Source organism: Saccostrea echinata, unplaced genomic scaffold (genome assembly GCF_033153115.1).
Source record: "Saccostrea echinata isolate AGI-Se365-2 ecotype Australia unplaced genomic scaffold, CSIRO_AGI_Sech_v1 ptg000047l, whole genome shotgun sequence".
NCBI classification, from domain to species: Eukaryota; Metazoa; Mollusca; class Bivalvia; order Ostreida; family Ostreidae; genus Saccostrea; species Saccostrea echinata.
This window is the reverse complement of record NW_026889796.1, coordinates 5,903,354-5,922,397: the sequence shown is the minus strand read 5'-3', so window position 1 is coordinate 5,922,397 and position 19,044 is coordinate 5,903,354. Positions and strand designations below refer to the sequence as shown.

At 33.8% G+C, this 19,044-nt stretch overlaps 2 protein-coding genes across 3 annotated transcripts; both read right to left on the bottom strand.

Moving 5' to 3' along the window:
* Window positions 1–948: 948 nt before the first annotated feature.
* On the bottom strand, window positions 949–9,836 carry LOC133202477 (uncharacterized). The gene is made up of 7 exons (XM_061338318.1): window positions 9,715–9,836; window positions 7,712–7,852; window positions 6,253–6,421; window positions 5,206–5,517; window positions 4,103–4,292; window positions 3,363–3,469; window positions 949–1,854 (listed from the first exon to the last, which is right to left on the bottom strand). Exons 1-7 carry the CDS (start codon window positions 9,768–9,770, stop codon window positions 1,489–1,491), a joined length of 1,341 nt encoding a protein of 446 aa, XP_061194302.1. The 5' UTR covers window positions 9,771–9,836; the 3' UTR covers window positions 949–1,488.
* Window positions 9,837–12,298: 2,462 nt separating this feature from the next.
* LOC133203050 (signal peptidase complex subunit 2-like) lies at window positions 12,299–19,038 on the bottom strand. 2 transcript variants are annotated; one of them, XM_061338905.1, is made up of 6 exons: window positions 18,920–18,974; window positions 16,095–16,127; window positions 14,417–14,500; window positions 13,802–13,962; window positions 13,054–13,188; window positions 12,299–12,751 (listed from the first exon to the last, which is right to left on the bottom strand). In XM_061338905.1, the coding sequence occupies exons 1-6, from the start codon at window positions 18,941–18,943 to the stop codon at window positions 12,565–12,567; spliced, it is 624 nt and encodes a 207-aa protein (XP_061194889.1). In that variant the 5' UTR covers window positions 18,944–18,974; the 3' UTR covers window positions 12,299–12,564. The 2 variants fall into 2 exon arrangements, with proteins under 2 accessions (XP_061194889.1, XP_061194890.1); XM_061338906.1 differs by lacking the exon at window positions 16,095–16,127 and having other exon boundaries at window positions 18,920–19,038.
* Between the last annotated feature and the right edge of the window lie 6 nt (window positions 19,039–19,044).

Below are 19,044 nucleotides of genomic sequence, written 5' to 3'. Positions count from 1 at the left end.
TTGAGAACTTTTAACTTATTTTTACTCTGCTTAGAAAATATGGAATCTTCCTTACTGAATAATCTAAATCCGACCAATATATTTAATTTCCTACTAACCAAAAATATATTTCCAGTAATATTTATTTCATTTCCTGCACTAATCATTTAAAAAATTCCAGCTATAGGAAGTTTTGTCTTTAAATATATAGTAAAACTGTCAACGTTGGATAGATATAAAAGTACCGATTGCTAAGAATGCTTTTTTTAGCATTTGCAACAAAATGAAATTAATAGATAAGAATTATTTTCATCTTTTCTTCCTTTTTTTCCAACAATTTTTTTATCCCTAAAAAATGATGTGTAGGCTACGGCCTTTAATTTCCTTATATGGAATATACGCCACTGCTACTATGTACATGTATTTATTTTATTGAAATCTGACTGAAGGAAGAGGAATGGACAGATTATGCTAGTTTATATAACCATGGCAAAACTTATTTATAAAAGTCAAATACTGATACTCCGATTTTTGTATTTTGATGTTGACTACCACAATTTATTGAAATAAAAGGTAGTAGTAGAATACTGACAAATTGAAACATTTTTTTCCACTGACCGTTTATGAAAACAGATAAATAGAATTATGTATTTCAATATATTTAACCTATGTACGAAGTTTCAATGAAATCGAACGAAAACCGCAGACACAGTTGAAAGAATTTCAAAGATCCTAGTTTTATAGTTACTGTGGCTTCGTCATTCACCGATATCACAAAACAATGCACAAATATGATATCTTGGTGTTGTCTGTGAGTGTACGAAGTATTACTGAAATCAGACTTTATTTTCAGGAGAAGGGTTCCAAGAGAATTTTGCAATTCTATTTTTATTATTCATTGAAATCAAAAACCAAAAAAAAAAAAAAAAGAATTATGTTTGAGAGAAATCACATCAAAACCACGTGGAATGGAGTTTTGAAAATTTATTCATATAGATTAACAGGCAAACAGCTTGACAAACGACGGATCGACACATTACAATTATTATATTTTTATATTCATCTAGTCTCAAAACATATTTCGTAAATTAAGTCTCAGAAAATATTAGTTATGCAATCAAGATCTACTGTATTATTTCAGACATTAACCAGTAAAATCATATCAAATCATTAGGTCTGCCGGAGTAGTAGAGAAAACAGTCTCAAAGTGGTATACGTAACATATATAAACAAACAGGAAGCATAAGAAATTCAGTTTGTCAATCATAATATCATCACAATCTGACATTCATCGTCGCAAACCACTGCCAAAATTTACGATCCTTTCCCCATTCTAAGAGAGAAGGAGAAAGCTATATATGCAGACTGCGAACCGTGGCTTGAGACGATGTCTGACATACGATGATTATTTTCCAATCATTCATTCTAAACCATCCATTCAGCGATGAAAGCATAACAAAAGAAAGATTGATCAACAATAACAGAATATACCGGTATATTGTACCATAACTACACTACGGTCGGTAGGATAGTGTTATTGGTTAACAGTACTATTTTACTTCTAGTAATTTTCCTTTTCTTGGATTTCTTCCTCTGTGATCTCTGTTTCTGGCGGAGTTTCTTCTGTTTTAATTTCTCGGCTCTCTTTGCGGCTTTTTGTTGTCTTCTCCATTGCTTAAACTGGGAAATCATTTTTGATTGTTGTTGTGCCAAGTTGTTAATCTTCTTTCTAGTTGTTTCCACTGTTTGTTGTTTTTGTGTCTCGCTTAAATTGACCCATTTTCGTCTTTCTGTATCGAATGTTGCTTTGAGAGATTTGATTTGTGACTTCAGAGTTTTCATTGTTGCACAACTGGGCAATATGATTCGCTTACACTGAAAGCATAAAACTCGTATTATACAGTTTGTTTTAACAAACATGTCCCGACTTTAGATGTCTATTTTTGCACAACAATAAAAAAGATATTTACAAATCTGAACAACAACATTTTATAACATATTTTCCATCAATTTATATATTATAAAAAAGATACTATAAGGCCATAATTGTTTTTAGTTAGGATTACATCATGAAAAGTCAGGTAATTTTTTTAATGGACAATAAAAGATCCCTGTACTGATATTGTTAAATTAATCTATGCAAACGGAAAATCACCACTACTAGTGAATGGGATTTTGAAAAAGAAGCACCCAATTGATGAGAAGCATCTTTCTACGAAACATTGTTCGAACCATGTCAAAATTTGAGCAATATTAGGACAAAGAGACAAACCTAGTCTGTGACCGAGAAACACTGCAGTCATTTGGAACACATTGAAAAATGCCTGTTTTATAAGAATAAATGTTCCAGCTTTATTTACATTGTATGGATATGTTCTTTACATTTTGCAACATTTTAATTTCATAAATTCTTAATAACTTTTTGGAAACCTTAAATCGGGACATGAATGCCGAAACACCTACTATATCACTGGCCATTGAAAAGTATCTTGCAATTATGTTCTTCATCGTAATACTATAGTTTTATAAGGGTGGCTATATAATCAATACAGGTTTGAAGCATATCCTAATTAAGCAACTAGGTGAACTCCTTTTTTCATACAATTTCAGTTCTGTATTTTTTAAAACATATCTCAAACCAAGCTAGAGTCAACTGGAGTAAGGATTTGATCCTTAAGTCACGGGTTCGAATCCCACTGCGGGACATGGCAACCGGCCATTCATACAATAACGTGTAAAACGAGTTCCCCTGCCGAAGTAGATGCTGGCACTAAAAAGACCCATCACTGGTCAATGGTCATACTTGTCGGACACGGGTCTTCAAAAAATTGCAACCTTCCACTGCGACAATCGTTGGCGTTCCAACACAAGTGAAATATTCTCGATGGGACGCAAAGCAACAACCAACCAACAAACGTTACCTTCAACAACACACCACTCTTCCTATAATCACAATGCATCCTGCCTCAACCATACTACACTCCGCCTATACGATAACATTCCATCCTGCCTAGGACCATATCCCACCCTGCCTACGACCACACTGCACCCTACCTAAGACCACATCCTACCCTGCCTACGACTACATCCCACCCTGTCTACGATAAAATCCCACCTTGTCTACGATCACAACCTACCCTGCCTACGATCGCATCCCAACCTGCCTACGATCACATCCCACCCTGTCTACGATCACATCCCAACCTGCCTACGACGCATCTCTTCCTGACTATGACATCTCATTATGCCACACCTTACCATGCCTACGACCACATGCCATTCTTTCTACGACCACATCAAACCCTAGACCTGCCTATGACTACAGCCTGCCTTCAACCACATTCCACTCTGTCTACGACCACACAACCCACACTGTTACTTACTCTACGCAGTATGGACCTCTGGCGGGCCTGGGCTTTGATAATTTTGACCTCTGTTATTGATGCCTTCTCCCACAGCGATCTGTCTGATCCACTTCGTAATTGAAGTCCTATAACGAATAAAATAAATAGATAATACTTTGGTGATAACTTTTGCTCTCAACATTCTTCCTCAGTACAAAGTATGTTGCACAAGAGTCAACACTGTGCATTTCAGTTTAAATTTGCAAGTCATCAAAGTCATCCTGATTCATTCTCTCTCTCTCTCTCTCTCTCTCTCGTTTTATTTGGATAAACTCCCTAGATTGACAGCGCGCCCTCTTTTTCCCCCGTTATATTTTTTTACTTACCCTGAGGCCTGATGTAGTAGGGCTGGAAGGCGTAGTCTAGGTGGGGTTGTATGTAGTCCTGTGCTATATTTTACTTACCCTGAGGCCTGATGTAGTAGGGCTGGAAGGCGTAGTCTAGGTGGGATTGTATGTAGTCCTGTGCTATATTTTACTTACCCTGAGGCCTGATGTAGTAGGGCTGGAAGGCGTAGTCTAGGTGGGGTTGTATGTAGTCCTGTGCTTTATTTTTACTTACCCTGAGGCCTGGTGTAGTAGGGCTGGAAGGCGTAGTCTAGGTGGGGTTGTATGTAGTCCTGTGCTTTATTTTTACTTACCCTGAGGCCTGGTGTAGTAGGGCTGGAAGGCGTAGTCTAGGTGGGGTTGTATGTAGTCCTGTGCTATATTTTTACTTACCCTGAGGCCTGGTGTAGTAGGGCTGGAAGGCGTAGTCTAGGTGGGGTTGTATGTAGTCCTGTGATATCTCCCTTCTTATGTCCTGGATCTCCCCCTCGTAACGTCCCAATAATCCCTTGATTTCTGCCATTTTACCAGTCCTGTATTTCTTCACTTCCATGAGTCGTCTTGCAGTGGACATTCGAATTACCTTAAGGCCAAACAAAAAAATATGTGTGGTTCCGGTTACACTTCCAAAAAAATTAGGGTAGGTAGGTAGGGATTTTTTTTTTTTTTTTTTTTTTAGTAAACAAAATGATTTTCTTAATTTCTTCTAAATAACACCTATCACTGCTTTGCAAATGGCATTTAGATGTGATGTGATAATATACTAGTCAATATTGGTAGGGGACACCTACATGCTAGCTTGCTTTGGATTTAACACTATTAAACACTTGCACTATGTTTTGCAAGGAGGCCGTCATAATGCTGAAACTAAAACTTAAACTGGAGCCATTGATGGAAATCGGAGGAAATTCCGGAAAAAATATGAAAATCGCCAAAAAAAAGTTTAGGGTCGGGGGTATAAAATAGGGAAGGTCGGGTAACCGGAACCACACATATTTTTTTATTTGGCCTAAACGTTCATTTAGAAAGAGTGTACATGTATAATATAAAGAGGTACAAACTTCAGTTGTCAGAATATACCAATGGATAACCCACTAAGCTGTCTAAGGGGAAAGATATATATTAATTATCACACAGATGAATGATTCTGGTTTTAATAAACAAAAAAGTTTTGGTTAATTAGTTACCATAGAAAATTCCGAAACATACATATAAAGAACAAAACTGAAATTATACTACAAAATATATGTGAAGTGTAAGAAAAAAGGCTCGATATGTAATATATATGATGAAACTGAAATACAGAGAAACAATCAAAATATATAAAAAGCCATAATACTGACACTGGAGAATTTAATTCAAACCTTAGAATTCTGGCATGAAAAAAAAAAAAACTAAAGATCATAGACTTGAAGAAATATTTACGTTTTCTTGTGTGATTTATCTATTCAACTAATTCAAAAAAGATTATCTAAAAGAAGGATACATAGAATTACTTTGACGTTGGACGGCTCGCCCACTGTTTGGTTGGCAAAGGAGATCCAGTCCTTCATGGACAGACTTTGGCTGTATCGAGTGTTTCTCAAAATGGCGGCTTTCTGTTTGTCTGCAAACCTCATCTCGACAAGCACAACTTCCATGGTACCTATACTGCGGATCTTCAGAAAGTATTCTTGACCATGGCCTGCCGTCAGTGGAATTCCGGCTAGGCTGGTTTGTTCAAGACTGACCACATTTTTACGATAGTACTCAATATATGCACGGACGTAGGTCTTCTTGTTAAACGTCAGGCTGCTTGCTATTTCAATCTTCAAATAAAAGGTAGTCGAGGAGTAGTGCTTTGTATAGTTTTATTTATTCCGACATTTATATTTTCAGTTTATTTGATAATTAGCAATCAGGTCATATCTATATGAAATATAGATATTCCAGGCTATACTAGTATTCAGCCCCCCCCCCCCCCCCCATGTCGTAGTTAAGTTAAATTCTTCGATAGCACATACAACGTATTAAAATTTTTTCCCATTGAAAATTGAAAAAAAGTCGACCCCCTCTCAATGAAAACAGGATTTTCGTGTTTGGAAAAATCTTTTTAGCTTGTTAAAGATTTTCTTGAGTTTTCAATTATTCTTCTGCATGCCCCCCCCCCTCCCCCTTCAAAACGATGCAACGTGTCTGATATTGTCAAAGCAAGCCAATACATGTATAAATTTGTTCTCATATAAATATTTTCATGATAATATATGTAGTACATTTATCCCCCTCCCAACCCCACGAAACAAGATTTTCGTGTTTGGCAAAAATTTCCCTTGACTGTATTTGATACTCTATACCATGGCACTATGTTCCATCATGCCATGGGAGAATTTTACAATACTTGTATATACTGCGACATCGTATTATTGCGAACATCTATTAGACGCTTTGTGCATTCAGATTCATGTTCATTTTCATGTAAATTTCATTTTTCCTTGCCAAAATATTTAAAATGTTGCAAAATGGCAAAAATGCTAAATCCGGTAGAATCAGGAGTCTGCACTTACCGCTATACAATCACCTCTGTGCAGTAGCCCCAGTGTGGTTATGGCTGTAGCATCACATAGTCCAATGTAGGCAAATATATCGTTAGCTGATTGTACTTGAATATTCTGTGTATCATTTTGAAACTTAAAATGGTGTAGCTTTGACTGTCCCGAGACGGGTGGTAACATGCTGTAAAATATATACAACCTAGGAAACAGAGCATTCAGACGTTTGTTTCAAACTAATCTTGGTAATCAGGATAGGATTTTACCAAAGTTTGGGGAGGTCGAATGCCTGAGAGGGGGGGGGGGAGTTCCACAGGCACTTGTTTCGTATACGGGGCACCCCTACTTATTTGTGGTAAAAATAAGTAGGGGTGCCCCGTATACGAAACAAGTGTGTGGAAAGTTCCCTTCATTTATATTTACAAATGATACGCTCAGGGTCATAAATTTTATAACTAAGTAAAAGGTTTATTGAGAAGTATTAATCATGCAATTTGCTAGCCAACTGATTGTAGAATTTCTAAATAAACCTTGATTACTTTTAATATGTGATCACATTAGCCCCACCCTGAAGCCTGGTCAAATGGCAAAATTTCACAATTTATATGAAAGTGCATAATGCTACTATAATCTTGCACACGTTTTGTCAAGGAAAAATACTTAGATTTTAAAAATATTTCAAAGGTCGGTCATGAGTACATACATGTATACTTCTCACTATAATTACGCTTTCTTAACTTTCTAGACGTCCAAGAGTAAAGAAATTTTTTTTCAAAGGTTTACTTTTCTAAGTATATATTAAATTAGCCAGGCCCAAAAATTCTGTACCAGGATTTAGAGGTTATCATATTATTTGGTTGGAGGCTACTTAAACATTTTAATCATGCAAACGGAGCCAAGGAGTAAAGAAAAAGAATATCAAAGAGTTTATGCCTTTTTTTTCAAATGTTTGGCACAGCCCATCTCTGAGGATTGCACCTAGAGTTCATGAGTTTCAAAATATTTTGGTTGAAAATTAGCTTATTGCTCATTATATATAAATCATGACTACAATCCTTTGGTCCCAGAGGACAAGGACCTATTAAAATAAAAGAGGGAAATAATGTTAAAAGATTACGACTGACGTTGAACAAAACGGATAGAAATAGAGCTCATGACAGGTGGACCGGAACCCCCCCCCCCCCCCCCCCCCCGATATATGACACCCCGGGCCTTTTGAATTTTTTTTTTTATAAATTATATTTAATACATTTATTTATCATGTAAACCATACGAAAAATCGGGATAAAACTCAATACATAATAAATATTTCATTATACTGGGTGGGGTGGGGGGGTGGGTGGGGGGTCCTGTCCACATATACCTGTGAAAAAGAGCACCGGAGTGTCCAATTAAGGGGGGGGGGTTGTTTTTGTTTTTTTTAAAGTCACTGGTTTCCATAAGCTTGTCTACCATATATGAAATAATAACTTACCATCTGTTGACTAATGGAAAACCCGGTATTACTTCCTTCACGTAATGAGCACATTGTCCCATCTCAAGTCCGAGATCTGGGATCTCCCAAAATTTCCTGCTGTATTCATACGCCAGGATATTAAGTGTCTGCGCCCGCAAACTGTTTGAAAAAAAAAACACTCAACTTTTACCTATCTATGGCAGTTTTTATTTTTCTGTAAAATTTAGAAAAGTTTTGTTTTTTCCTCTGCTTGCTTCAAAATTATAAATAATCTGGATCTCTGAAGCCAGAGTGGTTGCTGTTTGACGACTTTTAATAAACTATTTTGGGGAAGGGGTGGAGGTACAGGTTGGGACGGGTAACATAATTTATGAAATAATATTGAAAATTGATTTCCATTAAATTTCAGAGTTGACGAAAAAAATTACCCCAAGCTATATTAGAATCTAATCTTGAATGTAATTTTGTATTAAATCCGTTACACATATGTGTTTAAAAACTACATTTTATTCGGCAATAACTACGATTTAATTTTGAATTATTAGCAAAAACAGTGAACTGGGAAGATAATCTTTGCTTAATGAATCAAAGATTTTCTTTAGTTATAATTTTATTGTTTTTTCTTCATTCTGATTTTTCAATCAAACCAAATTTTAAAATTAACATTAAAAAAAAATTCTTGTTTTTGCATTAGAAAGTGCTGCAGTAAATATACATATTGTCACTTTTCCCCTATACTATTTTGATCACAGAATATTTTTTTGTATACACACAAAGAAATTTATTTTCGTGCCTACACCCTCTTCCTACCAGATTGGTTTACATTCTATTTCTTTTGTTATGTACCGGTCACCTTTAGAACGTGGTTTGGAAGGAATGCAATTGTTTTCAATTACTGAATTTCCATTATCCCGTCCTTTCTACGAATAAACATATGCGTATAATACATTGTTCATTATCAAGTCATAAGGTTAGTTAAAACAGGTTTTTGTTTCATAAATATTTTCTAAATTATCGCACAAGAACTGAAAATTAAAACAAAGAACCTGCTTTGAATTTCTCCAATTTGTGGACTTGCCAAAAGCAACCGAAAGAAACGATTTTAAAGCATTGGGTCACGGATTATTGGAATAATTCACACATGTATCCTAACGTAAAACCGACAAAAACACCTGATTCCTGCTGCGATAACTTGCATTCTATGTAGGTCTGCAACACATCAGGTTAATTTTTCCACCGAAGAAACTCTTTAACTGAACTTAATTACGATTCTCTCTGCGCCGTCTGAGAAGTTGGATCAAAACATTAAGGTAATCCGCGTACTTTGGAAATCTTTCTAAAGATCGATTTATGGATGGATCCAGGCATTCATCCCTAGTACGAAGTATTCGTACAAAACAGTCCCAGCTAGAGTACGTCTTTCAGGACTAGGGACAATTCATACAGTAGCATGTGTAATTCGTTGTTAAATAGCGACATGTATTTATCTGGTGAAATATTAAACGTCATCTTATTTAGACAAATTATGTAATTTGGAGACTCTCTAAAATTGTAATAATATCCTTGCTCGGATTTATCTGACCTTTAAAACCTTAAAATAGTCTATTAAGATAAAAATATTGAAACTGAGATGCTGAGAAGTAGAATTTAGGCGTTGAGAGTTTGGCGTAATTTTATATTGTACGTTTCTCGAAATCTACTTCGTTTCACTTTGTACACTGTATATGCAAAAACTTTTACTAAATATATACAAATGTATTAATTCATTAAGTATATTTATAACACAAGTTTACGTTTTATTTAAAAAAAATCATTTACACCCTCTCATGCAGTAAATAAAGAAAAGAAAAATTTGACAGGACACTACCTTAATTTCTGTATATATTTATGTATGTATTTCATCCTTGTATGATTTTTCAATCGAGATTGAATACATATACAAATTTTAAACAACTTGTAAAAAGTACCAAATAGATAATTATCATGAATAAAATATGCCAGAAATCTAGATATATACTTACTGGGCAAGGAAAATACTCTCCAATAAAACAAATGAAATAAAACGAACCGTGGCCATTCCTCTGTAAGCTCAGCTACTGAAATACTTAAAGATGTTCGCTTACAATTTTATTTACGATGAACGAATGCACCCCCAACGTAAACAAATAACGAGGGGTGCGCTTTGCCAGAATAATGAATTACATTATCGCGATTATAGGAAGTTATTGGATCAACTTTGTAATCTGTTTTACATCAGTATCGGTTGAGTGGGACCTAAACGTAAATTTTATGTCATTTGGAAAGATTATTAGGAAAATAAAGTCTCTGTAATTGATTTTAGTACAAATGAACTCCCAAATTTCTAGCATTTTTTAATTGGAAACAGGTGGATAATTTAAAACCTTTCCTTTCGCATTTTTTTCGGAAGTTCTTTTAAGTACACTATGAAGAAAATCCTCGAACATTTCTGTCTGTTGAAGACACGTTTCATTAAGCTTGATAGTTTTTTTTTTTAAATCGAACTATATAATTATCATTTTAAATAAATATGTAAGAAAAGTTTCTCAAGGATGAGAAAAGAAATGTGCTTGAAAATGTGTGCCCATAAATGTATACCAGTGATGAAAAAAGATCATCTGTATAGGGGGTAGTAGATTAAAAAAAATCATATTTTTGTACGTATTCAGAGAGATGTATGAAATATGAAGATATCAAAAGTAATCAAGCTCAAGAGTCCATTGGAACAATACAAATTAGGAGCAGAGCAAACATGACCTGAAAAACATCAGAAGTGGGATTAAGTGCCCTGGAGGAGTAAGCACCCCTGTCGACCGGTCACACCCGCCGTGTGCTCCTTGTCATGATCGTACAAACCGAAAAATCCATGTAGACAATTCAGTGTGAAAATAGGGGTCTAACAATTTGTATGAAAAACGTCATTCAACATTCGACTTAACGATAAGTTGTATTTGCTAACAAGGTCATTGTATCGACCATAAAACTTGCAAAACGTTGACCTTAAACGAGACTGATGATATCCCTGTATCATCAACTTATTTGTCAATAGCTTGCCTAATTTTAGAAATTCTTCGTACCTAAAATGCTCTTGCGTATCGAATCAACTGGAAGACATGAACTCCATATGCAGGTGATAATGGTAGATTGTTACATAAATAAGGGAAGTTGACGATAGAAAAATTGAAGTCATCACGTTTATCATAAAGTTTTGTTGTTAGTTAGCCATTAATGTCTCTTTCTAGCAAAATATCCAAAAATGAAGCTGATGTGTCAGACTCTGTGGTGTCTCTATATGTCACAAATGTGTATCAAAGATAACCATCAAAAAAGATGTGTGAATGCATATTCACAAAATAGTCTTAAATTATTATAGGAGTACTACATTGCAAGTAGGAGTTAATGTTTAAACATGTATACGTTTGTCTTACTCTCTCTCTCTCGAATGTTTCGAGAAGTTGTCATTGAATATCAAACAGTAGGAAAAATGCACTTTAAGGATGAATTCTGCTGAGATAACGAACTAGATTTGACATTACTTTAATTTGAAACAAAATTGAAAAAGAAAAATTTGCTAACAATGGGAGGAAACCAGATGTCTTGGGATATCTTTTTCGTGGACTTGAATGACAAGTTTTAAGACTCTGAAGATTTCTGATCTAGCATTAAACTTTTCTTCAAATCTTTTACGAAAACTATCAAAACTACAAAGAATCAAAATATGCAAATACTAGTACGTGGTCAGAAGGCCCCTTAAAAGTTTTGCTTATTTTAATGAATAAAACAAGAAAAAATGTGAAAATATCGAACATTAAGAACATGTGCCACAAGACAAAAAAATGGATGCATGGATTGGTATATTATATTTTTGGACTTATTCTGGTTTTAAATGATGCTCTAAAATATTAAGCTGTGGACTTTCTACGATTTTCAACTTGAGTAAGTTGGCCCCTTCACTTTTTGTTCGGATTAGGTTTTTTTTTTTTTTGCTTGTCAGTTTTTGTTTTTGCTTTTGAAAACGTTGCTACGGGCCTGCAAAGAAAGACAACTCAAGTACAAATTTTCATAAAAATGTTGATGTTGCATATTGGTGCAAGCTTGTCCTTCTAAATTTAAAATTCTCAAATTTTGAATGCTTTTAAATTTCAGATAAAGCTCATTCTAAAAATAGATTTTTCTTGAAAAGAAAATTAACAAAAGACTGGAATATTTTTTCTCTTTTCTTTTTTGTTAGTTTTGCATGCATGTATTGTTTATTTTGTTTTATATCCTTCTTTTTCTTGATAAACACAAAGTTAGAAAGAGGATCCCATACTAACAGAAAGGAACATCATTTTCTCATATTCATTCGTAATAATATGATACAGATGGTAACAGTCTCTCCAATCTTTCCAATTTCTCATTAATGCACATTGTTTGGGTACTAGTATTAAGGTCACAAAGTACTTAATTTGCACTTAAATAGGAAAAGGTAATGTTAGAGCATACCTATACTAAATTTTTTTTTACAAGGTGTTGATAGGTAGTACATGTATGAATTTTATTTACAGTTCTAAATCTCATCTTCCTAAAAATAAAAAAGGTCATCAGTGACTAGTATGTACCACATTTAATGAACATTCACATAAAACACTCGGACATACATATTACAACATTCAAATCTATGACAGGTCACAATGAAGTCTCCCTTCTACCAAGTCAATGTTCAGCACCACTCCTTGTATGCAGATATCTGATGTTTTTGCAAAACAATGTAAAAATAATGTTCAAATCAAAATATATTATGATTTATGTTAAAGCCTGTAGGCATTGAAATGTTCAGATGAAAAGTCACTAAAAAGATTCCTCATTGAAAGTTAGTCCTTCTTTCCTTCTGCTGAAATCTGATTATGAAGCAGTCTAATTTCTGGTTCAAAGAGATCGAAACACAGTACTCCATTTTCATCGAAGTAGTTGCAGACTGACTTGGAAAATTCCTTTGTTCTCTGGATTCCTGTGATGCCGTCTGTAAATGTCACGGTTAGGTGGTACATGTCATCGTATCTAGAAGAAAAGCATACCATGGAATCATTTTAATTTGTGTGTGTGTGTGGGGGGGGGGGGGTGTCAATGTTCATGGGCAAGCAAACTTTTCCTGGTTCTTTGGGACATAATTTTGTGGGTAACTTGTTCATATCTTAGATTCAATGAATCAGTATGTTGACAAAATGGTGAGTCATTATGTAACAACTGACATTCTTACATTTATCAGACTCAAACCACAAATTTTACCACTTCAATGCGCTTCATTGTATCATCTAGACACTGGCACTTTTGCAGTAAATTGATTGGTTTAAATAACTTACTTTTTTAACATTGAGGACAACTCCCATCTATTGTCCGGATCCACCCCCGCCTCGTCCTTCTGGAGGGCCACTAGAAATATTCCCTTCTCCACATAGGTAGTGTACAGAGTCAGTATTCCCATCAACACAAAGTATCTATACACTGCTTAAGGAGTCAAACACAAAAAAATAAAAGAGGAACAAGATGTGTGTCAAATTGACACAATTATGCCCCAACTTGTACACATATTAAAAAAAATTTGATAAATTAAACACATGAACTGTAAAAGAATTCAAATTTGCAGCATTAATAAACCCTTTCAAAATAACTGCAGTGCAAGCTGTTCTTTTGCTGAGCAAATTAATATGATAGTTTGGCAAACTTTTAGTTAGCAGATAATTAAATGACATTCATTTAACAATTGCTGTTGCAAACTCATATCAATTTCCCCTGCAAAAAAGCAGTACACTAGTTATTGTGAAACAGTATATACCACATCTGCAAAAACTGGGAACTAATAATTTCTTAAAATTACAGTTGAACCTCATTATCTCCAAGTCAATAGGACCAAGAACAAAATTTTAAATATCCTAGGATTCGAGATATCCAGGGTAAAATACTGAAAGAATAAGAGATTGGGACTTCAAAACCACTTGGACATATCCATGGTATTCGGGATACTGAAGTTCAACTGTATTTTATTTTATTGGACTCAAGATCATTTATCAGAATAAGATTTTGTCTCCACTGTGGTAGCAGAAAGGATACGATAGGACACACATGATGAGAACAGGTCGAGATTCAGGAAATGGCCTGAGGTAGTCCCAGATGAGGGCAAACAGTGAGAATCCCACGGCCACCGTACAGATCAGTAGGCGAAGATCCATCAGTTTGTGAGACTCTACATAACCAAACTTCTCCTTCAACACCTGTATACAAATAACATACATCATTTAACAGACTGTAAAGAGACTTTCAGGTATAAATACAGTATACATGTACATACATACTTAAAGTAAAAATAAACATGCAAAAATTCAAAAGATAAACTGTTTTGTTACATTCATAATTTGTTAAATCCAGACAAATAATATTAAAGTTTCTAACAGTTTTAATGATGAAAAAATGCTGTTCTATTTCCTTCATAGAGTTCCACTTACTTGAAGTTGAAAAGAAACATGTAAAACATGTAAACTTGTTTTTACTCATGAAAGTATTATTGCACTTTGGGTACACACTTCAAAATCACTGAACATAATCATTGTTACACTAGACCTGTCTTATATGACCCCCACCCAAAATACTGACAGGGATGGCAGCAGCCAAGAAAATAGATTTAAACACTCGAATGAAGATTTTAATATTTAATTAAATTGTGGTCACCTTCTTGGCAGCATCATCTAATGCATTCTTCACAGCTGCTGTGTCCCACTTATCAATCTTCACTGGTTTCTCATCAATGTTCCACTGTAGTGAAAAGAACAAAATAATATTTCTATCAGGTTAATTATTCAATCAATCTGCAGAAGTCTTCAAGATGCAGTGTATCAGGTTTTCAGATACCACGTAAACCAATAGCGGTCATCTTTTTTTCTCCAAATTCTACTGGCAACACTAACTAACCACCAATACAATTTTCCAATTCCCATTCCCAACTTTAATGTAGCATGCATAAAAGATGTTAAAAATTATGTTTTGTGGGTTAAAAACCCCAATATTGATGGGCACTTATGCAGTACATACAGTTACTTTAACATCCATAATACTACATGTAAATGTATGCAGTACCAAGCACTTTTTATTGCACATGGCAAACATGCCAAAGCAAAATATCAGCTACTAGAACACTTGGAGTAGGCTATTAGCACAAATACCCGGAACACATTGAAAATTATCCATACATGCACAAGTATGATACTTTTTTCCCTCTGTACATATCAAATGGCTTATGGATCAGAAAATATTTAATCATGACACACTTTTCTTTCTGAAAAATAAATGTAGATAAATGAAACCAGCTTGCCATTTAAAAAAAGTCCAACCATTTTTAATTTTCTAGATATAATAAATCTTAATTTCTGAGGATTGCACTGGTATCAAGTTTACAAACTGAAGCCTTCTTGCTCTTGAGAAACTTTAAACATTCTTTGAAAACGGTTACATCAATTGTTCGGTCAAATGCTAAATATGAATCCAGAGGTGAAAGATTTAATGCACAACCTTGAATTTGCACTATACAAAGATTCTTGTCATGCACAACAGGAAATATGTCTACCATATTACTTTTGTTGTTGCCTTACATGTGTAGTATATTTTGACAAGTTATGTTGTTTAATTTCATTCATTTTATTTCAACTGACAAGTCAATGTGTAATTATTACTGTAATGTATTACATTTGGCAGTGTATTCTATTTAGTGCCTTTCGTGAAAGGCAGCTTCTGCTAAATCAAGTATGTCACTAAATGTATATACCGGTACATGTATTTATATCTAGCATGTTAAGATAGTGCTAAATCAAAAATATGCTAACTTGTTGTGAAATTGATTTCTTTTAAATAATGTACATGCTATATATACCGTAATGCATTTACATTACTGTATTAAAAAATAAATTGACTTAATCCATAAATTTATGAATTCACTTCTTAAATACATGCACAAATAATATGATAAAGTACATGAAGTTAAATGCTTGTTTAATAGTACCCTTATGAAAACTTGTTGCAACAGACACAAAGTGTCCTAATTCTTAGATTACCAGGCTCCTTTTTAGGGTCTAGATTAGCACTACTGTAATGTCAAAAAATATTGACACATTTTAGAGCAGCACAGAGTAGTTATCCTTGAAAACAAGCACCAATCCATAATCCTTGCAATCATTTTGGAAGATTTAACTATTCAATATCATACATTTAACTTTTCATTTTATACTATATCAAACCAAAAGACCATTGGAAGTAGACACAAACAAAAGGATTTGTGGCTATGTGTTTATGTGTGTTTATAATATATGTTTCTGTCACCATAAACAATGCATGCATGAAATTAACTTTGCCAAACCTTTGGGTCTTTTTCATCTATCTCCTCTCCATTCTTAAAAGAAAATACAATCTTCCTAGTATATTCCACACTACCATTGTAAATTTACATTTAAAAAATCATAAAAATAAAGCATAATCAGTATATCAAATTGACGCAGCTATAGCATCTATTGGAGAGCCTGTAATGACTTCATGCACTTCAAGATTGTACACTGACAACCATTAGACTCCATCTTTATGTACCGGTGTTAGAGAGAATGTTCTATAGTTAAAATGATACTGTCCTATGAATCCAGTTTGATAGATTTTGTTCTGTGTATTAGCAATGTAGCAAAATAAACAGGGGCAGATAATTCTAATCTATGAACAATACAGTGTTCAGAATGTCAAAATGGCCTGTAAAATGTTGAGGAAATATGTTGATTTTTTTGCTTATATGGATTATTTTTTAAGGTAGAAAGTATATACAAGCTCAAAAAGGTTTGTTATGTTTAATTTGGTGTTTATTTTCAGTGCAATTCCTTTCGAATTCTTCAAAATCCTGCCTGAGCAGACCCGCTCAAATTTGGTACATTGCAACTATTTGGGACATAATCTAAGTGTAATGAAGGCTTGTCCAGAGACAAAGACTATTCTAACTAGTTACTAGACTACTAGTACAGTGCATGTTCCCAGAATAATACATAATAGCAGCATTCATCATGTTGACAGGAAAGTTTTGATTTCAAAACAGGATAATAAGACTATTTCTCCATTGTGAATGCAAAATTTAGTCCTTTTTTTCAATCCTGTTATAAAATCTAATATGGAATAGCATGTAGCGACGGAAAAGCAACGGGCGATAACTCTAATATTTGCTAAACTATTGTTGCCAAAAAAATAAATGATCGGGTGGGCGTGTGTTACGGACTGATACAATAAGAAGACGATATATGCAATCACAAAAGTTTTTCGGAAACCTTCGTGAGGTATTACTGCAAGTGTATATGGATAAAAATAAATAAATTGCATCATTTTAGCGGTAAAAAAATAATAATGAAATATTCGTTTCAAGAGAAAAAAATGAATTTCAGAATATACACCTTAAAAACCTGATTTTTATAAAATAAAAACGTGTTTTCTATAAGAATTCAATCTAATAATAATTTTAAATCCTTGTACTTAACACCAAATCACGTTCAATCACATGGACTATTTTTGCCTGACAGGGTTATTTGCCCTTTGCTTTGCATTAAACGTGTGACGGGTGTGTAGGATTTTAGTAAATTACGAAGGGCCAGAGGTCATAAAATCATGTGAATATCTTGCTTTAAATAATTTAGTTTGTTTTGATTTCGTAGTTTGTTTTGAATTTGTAAGGTGAAAGTGCAATGATGTACGACAACAAGACCAATATGAGTGTCATATTCAGCGGGACATATACTTGTCTGTGTCTGGTTTTCCAAAGTGAAAATTATTGTTTCAAAAATTAGAGAAAGTTTATTCTAAATACATAAATTAACACACAGAAATGATAATTTACATCATTGCACCCCCACCCCCCATCCCACCCCGAGCCAACTCGCCAATCAGCTGATTACTAGATCAATTTGTTTTCATTAAAAAAAACTTTTAACAATACCTGTCCTCAAATTAAATTTAGAAAATGACAAGACAAACAAGGAGAACTTTGTACATCATGATCACATGTTACTGAGAGTAACTACGGTAACGGTAATGTACGAGTGAATTGAGAAAGAATAATTATTGTATCAAGACTTAATTTTTGAACATGATGAATAATCCAAAATATAAATTTATGGGTGACAGTAAACATATCCTCATTTTCTGCCTCATGCAATATTCTTTGAAAATTATGATGTATAGCCAGTTTAGCTTTTCTTGTTACTTTCTAATACTAGAATAAAATGTGTGCGAGTTTGATGTGCATGTGAAAAATGTGGAAGTTACACTTGTTATTCATTAACTTATATTTTACTTGCTGAGGCTTTCTGATTTGATTACACAATTTCTGATCATAATATTAAGTTTCATAACTTTAAGCCTATTCTTTTTCATCATCAAAGTTATCATCATCCTTGAAAAAAATCTTTTTTCACCCTAGTAAGAATTTTTTCATACATTTTTATTGTATATATTGTAGTTCGTTCTTTTTGCCAGGGGGGGAGGGGGGGGGGGGGTGGTGGTGGTATAATTTTTTTTAAAATTTTTTTAGCAATTCTGATCAAAGAACTCTAGCTGGAGAAATATCAAGTTTTTAAATACATGTATTGATATTTCTCATAGTGTTTTTTTTTCCATTTTATTTATCAAGTGTTTACCACAGTTCAGACTTAAAAATTCTGCTGACCCTATCATATTTATTTTTCAAACGATGATATACACTGGGAAAAAAATCTTAATGCATATTTTTTTGTTTATATAATTGTCATAAAGTACTTTGCATTAAATAAAGACTTACAACTCAGTAAACTTTGTCTATTTTATTTTTTAAAAAATGGCAACACTTTTTGTTTCAAGATTTAAAAAATGAAAACACAAAAATTATCATAACTGTTTCATTTTTCAACCAATTTCAAAAAATAAAACTGTTTTGGAAATGGTTTTGAAGCCTCTTAAAAATTAAATGTTGCTTTTTAAATTAAGAAGTGCTTTTAAAAATCATGTTCCATAGCTATAGCATGGATAACTTCCATATTGTCTTTTTAAACATTGTCCTCACAGGAATCTGAAGTACTGACCAATGCTTTCTTAATCAAATCCGTGAAACTGAAATGAATACCATATAAAATCAATAAATGACACGCTACTTATAAATCTATAAAGAATGTACACATAAAATACCTTTCCAGACTTTTTTGAAGACATCTTCTTGCAGCAGGAAGTACACGTTCTTCTACAGATTGGAATACCGCGCCCGATTTGAAATTACTGTTTTAATCGGGATCGATATTTCTACAATTCTAGTT